At 38.7% G+C, this 13,480-nt stretch overlaps 1 protein-coding gene and 1 long non-coding RNA gene across 3 annotated transcripts in view; one reads left to right on the top strand and one right to left on the bottom strand.

Annotated features, from left to right (window-relative positions):
• Window positions 1-490: 490 nt before the first annotated feature.
• LOC123800451 (uncharacterized) lies at window positions 491-12,462 on the bottom strand. Its single transcript, XR_006781921.2, has 3 exons — window positions 12,330-12,462; window positions 10,553-10,824; window positions 491-836 (listed from the first exon to the last, which is right to left on the bottom strand). It is a non-coding gene; the product is annotated as an uncharacterized LOC123800451 (long non-coding RNA).
• PREX2 (phosphatidylinositol-3,4,5-trisphosphate dependent Rac exchange factor 2) overlaps window positions 12,442-13,480 on the top strand; it is a 274,481-nt gene continuing 273,442 nt past the window's right edge. The window contains exon 1 of one of the 2 annotated variants that reach the window (XM_045810140.2): window positions 12,442-12,582. In XM_045810140.2, the coding sequence (XP_045666096.1) occupies window positions 12,442-12,582 (141 nt within the window). The remainder of the gene's footprint in view (window positions 12,583-13,480) is intronic. The other variant, XM_087864839.1, reaches the window with a different exon arrangement.

The raw sequence follows: 13,480 nt of genomic DNA, 5'->3' as shown, positions 1-13,480 counted from the left end.
TGTAATTGTCTCTGTAGCATCCTCTTCACTCCTTCTCCACTGGCTTTCATGAGATTGAACTCATCCTACTTCCAGGGATAAGACCTGGTTTGACTTAAGCCACTCATGACAACTTCTTGCTACCACAACCAGTTCAAGGAAAAGCAAAAATTCAGATCTAAACCAATCAGCACACAGAATTCCTTTAGTCACAGTGATTGTTGAAGGGATGAATTTGTACCATTAAAATTGCCCAATTAGAGGGGCATGTTGGTGGCTCAACTGGTTAAGCATCAAACTTGATTTTGGCTCAGGTCATGTCGTCAGGGTTGTGAGACTGAGCCCCATGTCATTCTGGGTGTGGAGCATGCTGAAGACTTTTTTCTCTCCCTCTCCCTCTGCCCCCCCCCCCCCCGCCAAATGTTCAATTAGACACAAAGGTCAGAACTTCTGTTAGATGTTGTTTCAGAAATCCATTGCTCAAGGAAAAAAAAAAAACTCCAAAACTTAGTGTCTTAAAATATCAATATTTATTATTTTTCTTAATTTTGCGAGTAGACCATGTGTGTGTTTCTTCTTCTGGTCTTGCCTGAGCTCATTCATATGTTTGCAGTCATATGACAGCTCACTTGGAACTGGAATCCCAGATGGTATCACTCTCAAGTCTGAAGACTGATGATGACTGTTGGTTAAGGTGCTTTGGCTGCCCACCACATGGCTTCCAATCCTTCAGGACGCTACTCTGGGCTTTTGTCTAGATGAGGGTCTCAGGTTTTCAAGAGGGCAAAATGGAAGTTACAAGTTCTTCTAGGGCTTAATCTCTAAAACTTGTATATCGTCACTTCAATTACATTCTTCTGGAAAAGGCAATTCACAAGGTCAGCTAAGATTTAAGGTAATAGGAAAAAAAGACTCTATCCCTGAATGGGAGCAACAGAATTGTGAAATTACTAAATGATGTGGACATAATTCATTAAGGGGGATTATTTACCCACTATAGTTAAGTGAGATCAGTTATGCCGTAAAAGTACCACATGGTGTGTAACCTACTATCTAGTATTATCTTTAAAAAATTTACATGTAGATTCCTCCATCTACTGTATTCCAGTTTTCGTAATTTTCCCTTTAGAATTGGTTATTTGTTCTACCACATCTCTGTGTGTGTACACTTATTTAAGTCTATGTGCACATGTCATTAATTAAGATATGAGGACACCACTACTCATTTCTTTTTGATAACACAGACCTTTTTATTTAAATGTTCCACTGGTGGCACTGTTACATAGAATTTGGAATTTCTATTTACAGATGGTACAAGATAATGGGCTGAGGATGTGTGTTTTTCCTTAATCTCTCCCACCTCCCCTACTATCATTAGCTAAGAGTAAAAGAAAACACCCATTGCCACAAAGAGAATGAAATAGAAACATGAGCAGAAGAGAGATTTCAACAATTTCTGAAAGATAAAAGGAGGATGGAAGATTTTCAACAAGGGAAAGAGAATGAGGCAGGTGTAGAGCAGAAAACAGGAGAAGGCCGACCTAAAGGAAAGCTGGAGGGTGTTAAGGCAACAACAGTGAGAGGAGTGGCTTAACTGAGAAGGCTATTTGCACAGCAGCTTAATGCTTTCTTCCTGACATGCTCATTTCTTTGCTTCCCTTCTCTATGTTTTCTGATGCTTAGTGTAAAAATCAGGCATCAGTCTCAGACTAAAAATACCAAAGGATTCTTCTCTAATAAGATATAAGTATCTGTATAGGCAGAATTAGAACTTTTGGTGCCAGCACCCCAGAGTAAAGTTCTCCCATTTTGGCAGTTGGAACCTCCACAGCTAGAGACCTGTTACCTGCTCGTACCCATAAAATATTTCATTTCATTTAGACATTCTGGACACCTACATAAAGGTCCCAGTAAAGATCTATTAATGAGAGAGACCAAGTAGGAAAACAAACCCACATAAATAGAGGAAACACATCCCTGCTACAGAGAGAAATAATCCCATTCTCTTTTCTTAATTGGAAAGAATATACTATCAACATCACAAAAGGACAGGATAAAAGGAAGAGAAGACCAAAAAAAAGGATAAAAAAAAGACATGACAGAAAAATTGTCTCTAGAAGAAACAAAGAAACTTCAGAGAAAGATTTGAGAAGGTAGTACCCCCAGAGTACAAAAACAGAACGCTACAAGAATGAACAGTCAAGGAACACATTGGAACATTTATTACATATATAATCATATGCCAAATGAAAAATTTAAAGAAAGGTTAGAATATAATGTGAGTAGGTCTCTCACAACATAAAGAAAAAAAAGTAACAAAGACATTGAACAAGACAGAGGCAATAACAAAACAAGGAGATTGAACACTTGAAATAGATAAGATATACAGAGGATAATTCTAAGAGGTCCAACTCAACTAACAAGATTTCTAGAAAAATGGGCACACTAACAAAGGGAAAGAAATTTTAAATTTAATTTAAATTGATATTTAAAATTTTTCCACACCTACCGTGGAGACCAATGTGGGGGGACTTGAACTCACAACCCTGTGATCAAGATCTGAGATGAGATTAAGAGTCAGACACTTAACCAACTGAGCCATGCAGGTACCCCACAAAGAGAAAGAAATTTTAAAGAAATAATAACAAAAAAACTTTCCCAGAGGTCAGAAGATACTATTCTTCTGTTTGAGTCTATCGAGTTCCTAGCAAATTAAGAGAAGCTCCACATGGAAACATATGCCTGAAATCTTTCTGTCAGAACACAAAACAAAGAGAATTCCTAAAAACTTTCACATAGATAGAACAGGTCATTTACAAAGGATAGAAAGTCAAAGTAGCACTGGACTTCTAATCACCAACACAATTGGTAAGAGAAAAATGAGCAATGTATTCACAATTCTAATTGGCAATAATTCTGAAGCATTATTATGCAGTTCAAATTATCAATAATTCATCATGGCAAAATAACAACACTTTAGGCATTCCAGAACTCAGGTAATTTACATCTCATGCACCCTTCTAAAGAAAGTCATTTAAGATATAATCCAGCAAAATGAGTGTACATATCAAGTGTTGCCAGTTGAATTGTGTGCCCGCAAAAAACTTTGTAGCTCTAGTCCTCAGTACCTAAGAATATGACCCTCTTCGGAACAAAGTTTTTTCAGATGATCAAATTAAAATTAGGTCATTAGGAGAGACCCTAATCCAATATGACTGTGTCCTTCTAAAAAGCAAAAATTTGAACACAGACATGCACAGAAGAAAAACAATGTGAAGATACAGGGAGAACACTATCTCTCTACAAGCTACGGAATGTCTGAGGATACCCGACAATAGGAGAAAGGCATGACCAGATTCTTCCTCACAGACCTTAGAAGAAACCAACCTTTTTGACATCTTCATCTTGCACTTCTAGCTTCCAGAACTGTGGGTTATTAAACTTTGTTATGGCAGCCCTAGAAAATGAATATACCAAGAGAAAAGATTCTGAAAGGAAAGATGGTGGAATTCGCCTGAAGGCCTTGGAAAAACAATCTCAGGATGACAGTTTTTGATCAGGTACTTAAAACAATCAGTCCAGATTGGGAATGAAATCAAAGGGCTCCAAGAAGAATAAAGAACAAAATAAAAACAAAATAGAGCAACAGATCATACCTAAGGAGCTGGAGAACGTTAGTGATCTTCTGAAGAAAGGATATATTTCTTCTTTTCACAGAAAATCAGAATCTCTACCAAAAATGGAAAATAAAGCCAAAACCTAATAGACTGTGCAATAAAGTCATGGTTCAGACATGAACAAAACCCAGAGATGCCATGCAGGTCTTTCAGCAATTGATGCTGTGTTATGAAACAGAAACCATTTAACCTAGAAGTGGTCTGTGGTCCCTGAGTGTCCTTAGGGATATGATTTTGGACCTAAAGAGTGCAATTTTATCATACTACTTATTTCTGCAGTGAGTATTATTTAAGTAGTCATATAATATATACTCTATTTATTGATTTTAACTTTTAAAAAGAAACATGGATGTCCTAAGTGCAGTTACAGAACACAAGATAAATATTATCAACCCTGACAGTACAAAACTAAAGATACTGCTTAAATGTTAGAAAGTGGAAGGTGGAAGGTGGTGAGTCAGAGAAAGAAAGGCAGATTTGTTAATAGTCTCATGTAATAAAGTGGGTAGTCAAGAGACATTGCATACATTTTCTATAACAGGAAAGTGTAATTTAAGTGTGTTATGTATTTGTATAGGTGTTACCAATATAAGAATTAAAATAACTATCAAAAATGGGTCTACCCTTTCTCAACTTGATAAAGAACATCTATGGAAACCTACAGTTAATATCATACTTGATGGTGAGCAAATAGATGCTTTCCCACTAAGATCAGAATAAGGCAAGGATATCTGCTCTCACCACTTCTATTTTACATTATATTGGAAATCCAGCTAATGCAATAAAATAAGAAAAGGAAATAAAAAGTATACAGATTAAGAAGGAAGAAATAAAACTGTCCTTGCTGAAAGATGATACAATTGTCCATGTAGAAATCCAAAATGGTAACAATAAAAACCTCCTGGAACTAATAAGTGATCATAGCAAGCTGGCAGGATACCAGGTTAATATAAAAAGTCAACTGCTTTCTTCTTTACTAGCAATGAACAGTTAGAATTTGAAATAAAAAACACAAGACTGTTTACTTCGTATACCTTATGTCCACACAAAAACCTGCACACTAATGTTTATAGCAGTTTCATTCATATTTTTAGTACCAAAAATTATACTTAGGTGTAACTCTAATAAAGTATGTGAAATATTTATATGAGAAACATTTACAAACTTGGATGAAAGAAATCAATGAAGATGCAAATAAATGGAGATTTTATATACATGGTAGAAACACTCAATATTGTAAATACATCAGTTCTTTCCAACTTGATATATAGATTCAACATAATTCCAATCAAAATCTCAGCAAGCTAATTTGTGAATATTGAAAAAATTGTTCTAAAGTTGATACGGAGAAGCAAAAGACCCATGATAGCCAATTCAATATTGAAGGAGAAGAACAAAGTCAGAAGACTAACTTCAGGATACAGTATAAACCTAGAGCAATCAATACAGTGTGGTACTGGGGAAAGAATAGACAAACAGATCAAGGTAAGAAAATAACGAGTCCAGAAAAAGACTCACACAAATATAATCAAGTGATCTTTGAAAAAGGAGCAAAGGTAATTTAATGGAGAAAGGATAATCTCTTCAACAAATCCTGCTGGAATAATTGGGACATCCACATGCAAAAAACAAAAATCAAATCTAGACATAGCCCTTACATCTATCACAAATGTTAACTCATGGATCATAGACCTAAATGTAAAATGTAAAACTAAACCTCTGAGAAGACAACATTAGAGAAAATGTGGATGACTTTGGGTTTGACAATAAATTTAAACATTTTTAGATAGAGTGCCAAAAATGTGATCTATGAAAGAAAAACTTGATATGTTGGACTTCATTAAAATCAAAGCCTTCTTCTCTGCCAAAAGGCAATGTCCAAAGAATAAAAGGACGAGCCACAGACTGGGAGAAAATATTTGCAAAGGACACATCTGATAAAGGACTATTGTATAAAATATACAAATAGCTCTTAAAGCTCAATAATAAGAAAACAACCTAATTAAAAGATGGGTCAAAGACCTTAACAGACACATTATAAAAGAGGATATACAGATGGCAAGTAAGCATATGAAAAGGTGTTCAGCCTTGTATGTCAGTAAGGAATTATAAAATAAAACAACAATAGGATGCTAGTACATACCAATTAGAATGGCCAAAATCAAAATCCTGATACCACCAAAGTCTGGTGAAGATGTGGAGCAATAGGAATGCTCATTCACTGTTGGTGGGAATGAAAAATGATACAGTCTCTTCGGAAAAGTTTGGCAGAAATATACTCACATCTTATGATCCATCAATCATACTCCTTTGTATTTACTCAAAGGAGTTGAAACCTTATATCCATACAAAACCTGCACACTAATGTTTATAGTAGCTTTATTCCTAATTGCCAAAACTTGGAAGCATTCAAGATGACCTTCAACAGGTAAGCTGATAAACTGGTACATCCTGATAATGGAATTTTATTCAGTGATAAAAAGAAATGAGCTATCAAGCCATGAAAAGACATGGAGGAAACTTAAATGCAGATTGCTAAGTGGAAGAAGCCTGTCTGAAAATGTACATAATATATGATTCCAACTATATGCCATTCTGTAAAAGACAAAACTACAGAGACAGTAAAAAGATCAGTGCTTGCCAGAGTGTTGGGGGAAGGGAGAGAGGGGTAAATACGTGGAACGCAGGGCACTTTTAGAAACTATTTTGTGATACTGTAATGGTGGATATATGTCATACATTTTTTTAAGACTGATTTATTTATTTTAGAGAGACAACAAGAGAGCATGGGGGGAGGGTCAGAGAGAGAGAGGCAGAGAAGCATACTGCGCTCTGAGCACATAGCCCCAAAGAGGGCTCAATCTCAGGACCCTGAGATCATAACCTGGGCTGAAATCAAGAGTTGGACGCTTAACCAACTAAGCCACCCAGGCGACCCTATGTCATACATTTGTAAAAACACATAGTATGTGAAACACAAGGAGTGGGTCCTAATGTAAACTATAGACTTTCATTAATAATAATGTATACATATTGGCTAATTAACGGTAACAAATGTACCACACTAATGCAAGATGTTAACATTAAAAGAATCTGGGTTAGGGAGGTGGAATATAAGGGGGTTTATGGGAACTCTATAGCCTAATACATTATATATCTGTTTTCAGTAAACTTGCTTTTATGCTTTGGCAATGTGATTTCTTTCCTTAATTTATTATCTATCATATATTCTTTCAGTTTTCCATAATTGGTTTAGGAATAATGTACATGGATTTTATTACGTGATTGCCACATTTCAGGTGAGATGAATGATATTTCTTTGAGAATATAATAAATAAGGGCGCCTGGGTGGCACAGTCGTTAAGCGTCTACCTTCGGCTGAGGGCTTAATCCTGGCGTTCCGGGATCGAGCCCCACATCAGGCTCCTCCACTGGAAAGCCTGCTTCTTCCTCTCCCACTCCCCCTGCTTGTGTTCTCCCTCGCTGGCTGTCTGTCTCTGTCAATTAAATAATAAAATCTTAAAAAAAAAAAGAGAATATAATAAATATAATATTTGTAGTTTCTTCTTGTCCCCTAAACAGTCTCACAATTCACAGTGACGGTTATTTACATATATACTATTTTTCTCTGAGAAAATTAAAGGGTATCTGTCTTGGCATCTACTGAAGAAATGTTAGAGAAGAAACAAAAATCCAAGTCTAAACAAAGATCTATTTTGGTTTAGAGATAGAATGATTAAAGAGTTCCAGTGCAATTCATTCATCCATCCATTCATTCATTCAATCAACAAATATCTATTTAACACGACTGCATGCCAGATTCTGGAGAAGCTGTGGGTAACATGGTCTTTTCCTTCAAGACACTGTGGTCCAGTAAAGAATTCCATCAATTGATCTGCCAATTATAATAAAGTATAACTGATGCTATGATAAGGAAAAAGGATTGTGCTATGGAGCCTGGCATTGTAAGAATTCTGAAAGTATTTCTGCCTGGCTGGGGTTTGTTTGCAAAGGAGGGAGTGGCATGAAATAAAGCCAGATAGGCTGGGTCATAAATGGCATTTGCCTTTATCCTGAGGGGTTTGAAGCAGAATCAAACTCTTCTTGTATTCCAGGAAAAACTCTCTTGACCTCTTCTCTTATTCTTGAGGACCACAGATGCAGTTCTCTCACCAACTTCATACAGGAACAATCTAAGAGTGCCTCACCCGTCTTGCTTCCTGACTCCAACCTTATCTGTGAAAACCCCTAAGCATTCATGCATGGGCAACATGCAAGTACAGGGTCCTATGAATGCCTTATGGGGCAATCCTTGACCAACTGGGATGGGAAATGACCAAGGATTCATCATTCACTCAGGAAATGATGAATAAATGCTTCCCTCTTTTTTCTGCCAGGACAGTTCTGAGATGTATTTCATAAGACTACTCAGAAGGTCCTGTAGAACAGAGTATCTAGTTTACCATTGGAATGGTCAACTCTATTATGTATTCTTGTTTTGCTTTTCCCTCTTTCTCTGTTTCACTCTTCCTTCCCTCACTCTTACCCCCTAGGATCACATTACCATATATACTATCTTCACATTAGCTATGGTCCCACTCTCTGCTTTCTGAGGAAACCAGGATAAGACACACAGGCAATGACATGAAATAGATATAATTTTTATAAATTTTCTATATTATATAGGGATATAGATAATAATTAAATATTATTACATATAATATGTTATATATCACATTTATATACATTTATATATATTATATATATTAGAATGAAAACCTTGGAGGACATAGTAGAGGGTGTCAATAGAGGAGATCAGACAACCAGGTAGAAGTTTTTATGGGGGAGAGAGAAATAAGGTGTAGCCTGAGTTATGTGAGGTTGGAGAGGATTTTTAAAGGAAGGAAAGACTAAGCAGGAGATGGTACAATGCAAGGGTGATATTCTTCTGAGACTAATCATAGACAAAAACTGGCTGTTTATTTTACAGAGATGATTGTAGGTTAAGTTTCCATAACGAGGAAAGTGATTATCCATTACGTGTTAGATTATGGCCATGAAAATGATTTGGGATTTATCAAGGTAGTGTGGAAAGGACCACATTTTTGAGAACTTTAGTCTTCCTAAAGTAATCCTATTCAAACATTTATTTAGTTCGCTATGCCATAAACACTGTATCTAAAATTAAAATATAGCTCTGAAACTATATTTTATCCTTTTAGGTAATACACATTCTAAAATCCTTAAATTGGTAAGATACAAATAATTACATACCCTAGTACACCTCATGCTTGTTATAACTAAAACAGAACTAAAGTCATAAGTATTTTTAGAATTACTTCTTGTCCAAGACTCTTAATTGTGCTTTATATAGCTCCTACGTATCTATAATATTTTTATACTAGTATAGCCTAGAATCATCTATCATAGGCCATAGTAAAGGAAATGCCAGAATCAATTTTACTTGTAAATAAAAAAGTCTGAGTCTTAGAATTCTCTGTGTAACAAGATGGCCATGCAAGAAGTGATCTTTCTTTCTTTCTTTTTTTTCCCCCAGTGCTATTGTCTTTTAATGACTTCCACATCAAATCTGTTTTATTACTTTACCTGGACAAACACTAGTACTGGAATGGCAGGAAAGCTAAAATGATCTTGATCAGAAATACAAGCTGGGAGCTCTCTTTTTGGAAAGAGATCACCTTGGATTCTTCTGTCCAGGAGTAGTTCTTCTCTAAGCCTGACCAAAGAAAATCCACTGTGCATTGTACTTGGGCTCTTTGAACTGTATCATAATAGATTCTAACCACACCAAGTTCATGCATATGAAATAAATTAAATGGCTGAGCTAGTTTACTACTCAGCCTTTTCTCACTATCTTCTTTTCTCCCATCTCTTTTTTATTGGACACTTCGACCTCATTAGTATTTCAGGAAAAAACTGGATCCTGTCCATCATTTTTGTTGTTGCTTTCCTTTTCCTGGCAGACAGAGCTTAAAGTTTCAATAGAGGAAATGGGGAGGGATACAACACATTCAGAGTTTATGAAAGACCTTATTTACCATCAAAGTGAAGGTTTCCAGATACTCTGGCCCTGTTTTCTTATGCTCTTATGTCTTTGATAAGGAATTAAGAACTTGGGCCAGGGCTACAGAAGACACTGAGAGGTGCCTGGCAGAAGGCACTGCATGGTGTTCTGAAGCTGTTCATTAATTACAAATGGTGTTGAGGAATAATACACCGAGGAACAGAAGAATGGACAGAAACTGTTAATATCATAATTTCTACATGGGCACTTCTGAGAGACATCTGAATGTGCACACTTGAATATTATTCTGCCAACGTTCTTGCATCTTCCCCCCCCCCAAAATGCCTTCCAGTTTCCTTCTAATAGAATTACTTATATTCATAACACTCTCTTGCACTCAATTATAATTCCTTCGAATGGTGGCTCTCAAATATTAGTGGGCCTAAGAAAAATCTGAAAACCTTGTCAAAACAGTTTAGGGCTTGAATCTCTGAGATTCTCATTCCATGAATATAGGATGAGGCCCAGAAATGTTTAACAAGACCTCAGTGTAATGGTCTGTGAACTAGCTTCAGAAATATTTGCCTAGAGATCAAGTCTCTGTGGTTCTCAGGCCATAGCACCATGGAATACACACAGAGCTACTCAATACATGTTTGTAGAATTGAGGCAAATGTTTTGGGTAGGTCAAACCCCACTGGAGATTCAAGCTCAATATATTGTTCTCAGAGGTGAGACTGAAGCTCTAGTGGGTTGTATATAGACTAATTTTTTCTTTTTGTATAAACAGCTCTCAAATTGGGGACAGTTGGTAAGAAATACTATTGTATCTATGAGAACACCTGATGGAAAGCATAATTTATGTACTTACCTTTTACATTAGAGAAGGGTATAGACGTAAGGAGGAGGAAATGCATTCATTTCTTGCTGCCTGTAGTACATTGTGAAAGGCTCAATCATGTTTGATTTTCCCATTCATTGCTGGATATGCGTTTCCTTTGCCTTCCGTTGGTTTCTTTTGTTTATTGTTTACTACGGGTTGTGAGGTCCGCTCTTTAATGTTCCTTATCCTTTGTTCCTCTGCCACAAGGTGTGAAGCCATTTACTTATTTGTCCTTTGCTCATAGCTACCTGTAGATAGGCCTGCACAAAACAAAGGAAAATCCTATCTTGTCCATCAGCTCCTCACACATTCAAAAGCCATGCCCTTAATAAAGGAAGACATTACACTTCCTCTTTGCTCTTTGAGGGGTATAGTGATTCATCACAAACCATGCTCTGAAAAGATATCTCTGATAATTATTTTAATGTAAGTAATGTGGAAAGCATCTTTAATTTTTAGAGTTTTGCTAATGCTTTCAACTGGAAAAAATTAACATGCTACTTTCTTTCATTAAAACCATTCATTCTTCAGTTTATTTAAATGTCATTAGTGTGGACTGTTTCAAATTCTAGGTAGGAAAAAATGACACTGAAAAATTAATGTGGATAATATCAAGAGGAAAATATATATGGATTATTTTGCTTGGAATTGTAAATATTCAGTGCTCATTAGCTCCTGCCTCTGTTTCCAAGTGAGAAAAGGCAATAAACATAAACATTACGTTCAGGACATGCTCTGCGTTTCTCTCCTTTTTCAAATCCTAAGAATAAATCTGTATCTATATACCTATATCTGTATCTATACATCTTTTGATAACCATTCAATAACAGCTTTAGACAAAGCTGCTCATTTAGTGACACTGTGTTAAATCATAGTTCTTTGAAACAAAACTGGCACAAGTATTCTTGCCTGTGATTGAATTTACATACTATCTTGATATTGAAAAAAAGTTATAGACATGCAAAGCATCCCTCCAAAACAGCACAGTGCAATGGTGGTGCTTATTGTATCTGGAGTTTATTGTTTGGGCCCGGGCTGTCACTTTCCCATAGTGTCTTCATTTATTATGCTAATTGACTTTCCAAGTGCAGGCGGGAGGGTATCTGCCCTGTGAATTATTCCCGGTTGGGGGCTTTTAAAAGCAAACCTATTTTGTGCCTAAACAAAACCAAAAATCAATGTGTTTCTTTTCAAAGACGGGAGGGTCAATACCATGGTTGTTTTGTTCCCATCCAGTTATGTAACCGTGGGGACTTGTTTCTTTGCTTTCAGGATTTGTACAAAACACATTAAAGCTAAACAATAGGCGGGAGTCATAGGAGCAACCCTCGAGCTGTGTTTTGGAGTACGTCCTCCTAGGTTTGGGAATCTCCAATTAGTTCCATCTCAAGTGCTCACTCCGTGTGTGTGTGTGTGTGTGTGTGTGTGTGTGTGTGTGTGTTTAGTTAGCTGGCACGCAACACACTTCCCCAGGGTTGTTTCCTTTTTCCTGAGATTTGGCGAAGGGTAAAGGGTCGGAGTCACATGGATACAAAGCATTTGATTAATGTCCAAGTCACCGCCGTGGCTGCCGGAGCCGCCTCCCCTCCAGCCCGGGCCGCGTGAGGCCGGAGCCGCGGGGCCGGGCGTGCAGGTCCCGGGCCGGGGCCCCCTCCCTCGGGAGTTGCCTCCTCAGAGCCTCGCGCCTCCCGCGCCGGAGTTCCGGCGGGCGCCCGCTCCTCTCCCACCAGCCCAGCCTCTCCCCAGCATGTAAAGTCGCCCGTACCTCCTCAGACTTCTCAGAGGCAGCAACTTTACTTTCTGGCCGCGCGGGGCTGGGCACCAGTCGGCGCGCGGGGTAGCGCGCAGCACAGCAGCCCCGCGTCCCGCCGCCCACCATGAGCGACGAGAGCCGCGGGGACGGTCGCGCCGAGAGCGCCAAGGACCTGGAGAAACAGCTTCGCCTGCGCGTGTGCGTGCTCAGCGAGCTCCAGAAGACCGAGCGGGACTATGTGGGCACGCTAGAGTTCCTGGTGTCGGTGAGTGTGTCCCCACGCGGCGACGCAGGGGGCGGCGGGCGGCGCGGGGCGCGGATCCCGGAATGGCCGCGGGATGCGCGCGCGGCATTGTCTGCGGGGGGATGGGGCACCGGTCCCAGCATCGCGGGACCACGAACCCGCGCGCGGTTGTGTGTTCGCGGGCGCCGGGAGCCCCGGCGGGGTTTTTTCACGCCTGGACACGCAATGAGTTTGCCAGGGCCTTGGAGACCTGCGGCTTTAAAAAGTTAGCGCCAATGGGAGAAGGCTCTTGTCCAGGGAATCCCTGCTACCCCATCTTTCCTCACTCTTTACCCCTGTCCCTGGCCTGCCGCAATATGTAATTTTTTCCCTTATCTTTCCCCTTCGGGATTTTGTTTTAAGACTTTGGCTTGGTGATTAAAGTCAGTCTGCCTCATTCAGGTACATTTAGTTAAAAAAAAAAAAATCCTGGATTCTTTTGGAGCTTGAGTGCATTATTCAGATTACATGGCAGCGAAGTCCCTTTAGTTATAATAATCTTTGAAACATAGGATTCTGGCGGGGGGTACAGAGAGAGCAGCGGGGTTATGATCTCTAGCAGCTGTTGGATATTAAAGCCACATGTGGTGCTCACTCCGTTCTAGCCCTACAATCTCCTACCCCCATCCCCCATCCCGGGTTTAAATTTGCTCCCCGCTCAGCTCCTGGGTTCCCTGTTCACACTGAGCCCAGGATAGCGGTATAATAAAACTAGTGTCAAACAACTTCGAGATTTCATAGAAAGAACTGGCAGGAACTTTGTTAGCAAAGTTTCAGCTTGACGCATTGGAAGCCTGCTCTGGAAACGTTTCATTCATTTTAGAGCCAGAAGGGGCAAAATTGAGTGAAGGAAACTTCTGAGACATCACTCAAAAGTTGA

Source organism: Ursus americanus, chromosome 9, assembly GCF_024610735.1.
Source record: "Ursus americanus isolate L20-20 chromosome 9, mUrsAme1.1.p, whole genome shotgun sequence".
Classification (NCBI taxonomy): Eukaryota; Metazoa; Chordata; class Mammalia; order Carnivora; family Ursidae; genus Ursus; species Ursus americanus.
This window is presented reverse-complemented; position numbering and strand designations above follow the sequence as displayed.